At 40.2% G+C, this 5,000-nt stretch overlaps 1 protein-coding gene across 1 annotated transcript in view; it reads left to right on the forward strand.

Annotated features, from left to right (window-relative positions):
• Positions 1-1,286: 1,286 nt before the first annotated feature.
• The window catches only part of LOC133652170 (guanine nucleotide-binding protein subunit alpha-13-like), a 20,142-nt gene continuing 16,428 nt past the window's right edge, over positions 1,287-5,000 (forward strand). Inside the window, exon 1 of the mRNA XM_062050612.1 lies at positions 1,287-2,289. Within this exon, the coding sequence (XP_061906596.1) occupies positions 2,007-2,289 (283 nt within the window). The 5' untranslated portion in view covers positions 1,287-2,006. The remainder of the gene's footprint in view (positions 2,290-5,000) is intronic.

Here is a 5,000-nt window from a genome sequence, read left to right on the forward strand (position 1 = left end):
ATGCAAGTACTATGAAGTATATTGTAGTACAAGGTATAATGCAAGTACTATGAAGTATATTGTAGTACAAGGTACACTGCAAGTAGTATGAAGTATATTGTAGTACACGGTATAATGCAAGTACTATGAAGTATATTGTAGTACAAGGTACAATGCAAGTACTATGAAGTATATTGTAGTACAAGGTACAATGCAAGTACTATGAAGTATATTGTAGTAAAAGGTACAATGCAAGTACACTGAAGTATATTGTAGTACAAGGTAGGATACAAGTACTATGAAGTATATTGTAGTACAAGGTAAAATGCAAGTACTATGAAGTATATTGTAGTAAAAGGTACAATGCAAGTACTATGAAGTATATTGTAGTACAAGGTAGAATACAAGTACTATGAAGTATATTGTAGTACAAGGTTTTTTTGATTGATTGATTAAAACTTTTATTAGTAGATTGCACAGTACAGTACATATTCCGTACAATTGACCACTAAATGGTAACACTCGAATTAGTTTTTCAACTTGTTTAAGTCGGGGTCCACGTAAATCAAGTACACTATTGTAGTACAATGTACAATGTAAGTATTCTGTATTGTAGTAGAATGTACAATGCAAGTACACTGTATTGTAGTACAATTTACAATGTAAGTACACTGTATTGTAGTAGAATATACAATGTAAGTACACTTGAGGGGATACAAATATCCCTCCAATGAAAATGTCATTTTTATGAAGTATTTCTCAAGTGCTTTCTTGAGTACTTTCAGTTTTGGTTGATTTTGGCGGCGCCAGTGGACGAACGCGGTAGTGTTTGTCCAAAAGAAGACCACATTTCCCATGAGCACTAGCGCGTCCAACTGACATGACGTAATATTGTCACGTCTCCGCTGATGTCAAATAGCAGAATAAAGCATCTTGGATGGTTCCACAAACACGTGAAATAATACTCTGTTTTAAATCACGTGAAATAATACTTCTTTGTTTTATACCACATCAAATAATACTTTTGTTTTATATCACGTGAAATAATACTTCTTTGTTTCCTATCACATCAAATAATACTTCTTTGTTTTATATCACGTGAAATAATACATGTTTGTTTTAATCACATCAAATAATACTTCTTTGTTTTATATCACGTGATATAACTTTGTCGCCTTCAAGCTACGGCCGCACTGTGAGCGAGTTGGGGGTATTCCGAGGACTATGAACGCAGCATCAGTCTTCCTGCTCGGGAGCATAGATGAAGTGAGCGAGTTGGGGGGATTCCGACAACTCTGAACGCAGCAGCCGCCGTCAGTCTTCCTGCTCGGGAGCATCGATGAATTGAGCGAGTTGGGGGGATTCTGACGACTTTGAACGCAGCAGCCGCCGTCAGTCTTCCTGCTCAGGAGCATCGATTAATTGAGCGAGTTGGGGGGATTCTGACGACTTTGAACGCAGCAGCCGCCGTCAGTCTTCCTGCTCGGGAGCATCGATGAATTGTGCGAGTTGGGGGGGATTCCGACGACTTTGAACGCAGCATCAGTCTTCCTGTTCGGGAGCATCGATGAAGTGAGCAAGTTGGGGGGATTCCGACGACTTTGAACGCAGCAGCCGCCGTCAGTCTTCCTGCTCGGGAGCATCGATTAATTGAAGCGAGTTGGGGGAATTCCGACGACTTTGATCGCAGCATCAGTCTTCCTGCTCGGGAGCATCGATGAAGTGAGCGAGTTGGGGGATTCCGACGACCCTTAACGCAGTTCGCCGTCAGTCTTTCTGCTAGGGAGCATCGATGAAGTGAGCGAGTTGGGGGGATTCCGACGACTTTGAACGCAGCAGCCGCCGTCAGTCTTCTTGCTCGGGAGCATCGATGAAGTGAGCGAGTTGGGGGGATTCCGACGACTTTGAAAGCAGCAGCCGCCGCCGGTCTTCCTGCTCGGGACCACCGATGAAGTGAGCGAGTTGGGGGGATTCCGACGACTTTGAAAGCAGCATCAGTCTTCCTGCTCGATGAAGTTCTGTCCAAGATGGCGGACTTCCTGCCGTCCCGCGCCGTCCTATCCGCGTGTTTCCCGCACTGCCTGCTTAGCAGCGGGGAGGCCGAGCAGCTGCAGAGGTCCAAGGAGATAGACAAGTGTCTTCTGCGGGACAAGACCTACGTGAAGCGGCTAGTTAAAATCCTGCTCCTGGGAGCGGGCGAGAGCGGCAAGTCGACTTTCCTCAAGCAGATGCGGATCATCCACGGCCGCGACTTCGAGCAGAGAGCCAAGGAGGACTTCCGAGACACCATTTATAGCAACGTTATTAAAGGTCAGTGTTGTTCTCTTTCAACTCGCTTCTTGTCACGTGACGTCAACATAGCGCTCAACATGTCACCCCTATTCACACACGTGACTTCTTCGCGGAAGTGGTGGTCAACCCAGCCAAGATGGCTGTTGTGCTATGCCAGACAGGGGTGTCAAAAGTAATTTTAGATGGGGGGCCACATGGAGAAAAATCTAATCCCAAGTGGGCCAAACTGATAAAATCACGGCATGATAACCTAAAATCTAGAATATTCCCGCAGAAATTTTGCTGGGCCCTGGGACTCTGGAAGCCGCTGCACTTATTAGGTGGTGCCGAGTGTCTGAATCAGGGAGTTTTGGGTGTCACTGTACAAAAAGCCTAAAACAGTATCATGTGTATATAACACTTAGCATGTGTGCTAACGACAGCATGATAACAGTCAGGCCGATGGCGCTCGCCTCACCCCGATGGCCATGGAACCAAAACCAAACATTGGACGTTAAAGCACCGAGCTACGTGAAAGTATGGCTGAGCTACAAAAGTAGGTAATGTTGCCTTTTTTTGGTGCGTACCCATTCTAGTGGCCCATTTTTTCCCGTCTAATTGTGAATAGCGTTGCCGTGGTAACAAGGAATGGTCCCAATTTAAAGTACCGCCATCGGCGCGAACAGCCCCTTTCCGACGGTATAACATGTTGGGGTTCGTTGGCCAGACATTTGCAGCTAGAATAGTCATTTACCACATTAGCAATGTATAGAGTGTATTTCTTTAAAGTTAAGACTAGTTTAAAGTTATCTTCATTTAAAAGTACAGTGCTTTTCCTTAAAAAAAAAGGACATTTCAATGTGACCCCAAACTTTTGAACGGTAGTGTATGTATGTATGTATATATACATGTATATATGTGTATGTATATATATATATATATATATATATATATATATATATATATATTAGGGGTGTGGGGAAAAAATCGATTCGAATTTGAATCGCGATTCTCATGTTGTGCGATTCAGAATCGATTCCCAGTTTTAAAAAAATCGATTTTTTTTTATTATTATTTTTAATTGTTATTTATTTATTTTAATTTTATTTATTTATTTATTTCATTAATCAATCCAACAAGACAATACACATTAATACCATAACAATGAAATCCAATTCCAAAACCAAACCCGACCCAGCAACACTCAGAACTGCAATAAACAGAGCAATTGAGAGGAGCACAAACACGACACAGAACAAACCAAAAGTAGTGAAACAAAAATGAATATTATCAACAACAGTATCAATATTAGTTACAATTTCAACATAGCAGTGATTAAAAATTCCTCATTGACATTATCATTAGACATTTATAAAAAAAAAAAAAAAGAAAAAGAACAATAGTGTCACAGTGGCTTACACTGGCATCGCATCTCATAAGCTTGACAACACACTGTGTCCAATATTTTCACAAAGATAAAATAAGTCATATTTTTGGTTCATTTAATAGTTAAAACAAATTGACATTATTGCAATCAGTTGATAAAACATTGTCCTTTACAGTTATAAAAGCTTTTTACAAAAATCTACTCCGCTTGCATGTCAGCAGACTGGGGTAGATCCTGCTGAAATCCTATGTATTGAATGAATAGAGAATCGTTTTGAATCGGGAAAATATCGTTTTTGAATAGAGAATCGCGTTGAATCAAAAAAAATAAATCTATTTGGAATCTAATCGTGACCCCAAGAATCGATATTGAATCGAATCGTGGGACACCCAAAGATTTGCAGCCCTATTATATATATATATATATATATATATATATATATATATATATATATATATATATATATATATATATATATATATATATATATATATATATATATATATATATACACACCGTATTTCCTTGAATAGCCGCAGGGGCGCTAATTAATTTAAAACCTCCTGTCACTCCGGCGTTTACCGGAAGCCGGCGGGATGGCCGTGCATGCAATAATTATTTTAAAACCTCTTCTCACTCCGGCGTTTACCAAAAGGAATGCGGTACATTTTGGCGTGCGCTTTGAGTGTGATGTAAGCATACCATCATGAAAAGCACATTTAATAAAAAAAACGTTATTATGGTCTTACCTGTACTTATAAATGGAGTCCATTTGCAGCTCCTTCTGACCAAAAGCATCAATAACTTGTTTATAGAAGTCTTCCTTATTTTCTTTCTTCAGTTTTAAAAGTCTCTCTGTCTCGATGGAGATATTCCTTTAGTTATTACCTCCTGCTTCGATTGAAAGTCCAGTTTAGAAAACTGTTTTATTTTAGATACCGGTATGTAATCCTCCATGTTAAAAAAAATAAATCTCTTGCTGCGTGTAGTCACTTCTTCTGCAGTACCGGAAGTCGCAAGAAGGATCACTAGCGCGGTAGCGCCCTCTACCACCAGGAGGCAGGAGTCATTTAATGACTTATACAGTATTTGACACACGCAGCTACGGTATATTAATAAAACATAGCTGCTTACTGTTCTTTTTAGCATACTGTACCGGTATTCAATAGCTTGGACCTTAAATCCTACTGAATAGCTCTTTATCTTTTTTCCTTTGTGCGATTGCAAACTACTGAAAGCAGCTTCCTCCATTTTGAAAAGGAGGACAGGTAAAGCGTCACTCGTGACGTAACGAATTTGACCCGGCGGAAGTTCTAGCCATATGCTAAATATTTTGCGAAACGAGTTTGACCCCGCGAAAATT

This window comes from Entelurus aequoreus, linkage group LG06, assembly GCF_033978785.1.
Source record: "Entelurus aequoreus isolate RoL-2023_Sb linkage group LG06, RoL_Eaeq_v1.1, whole genome shotgun sequence".
Lineage (NCBI taxonomy): Eukaryota > Metazoa > Chordata > Actinopteri > Syngnathiformes > Syngnathidae > Entelurus > Entelurus aequoreus.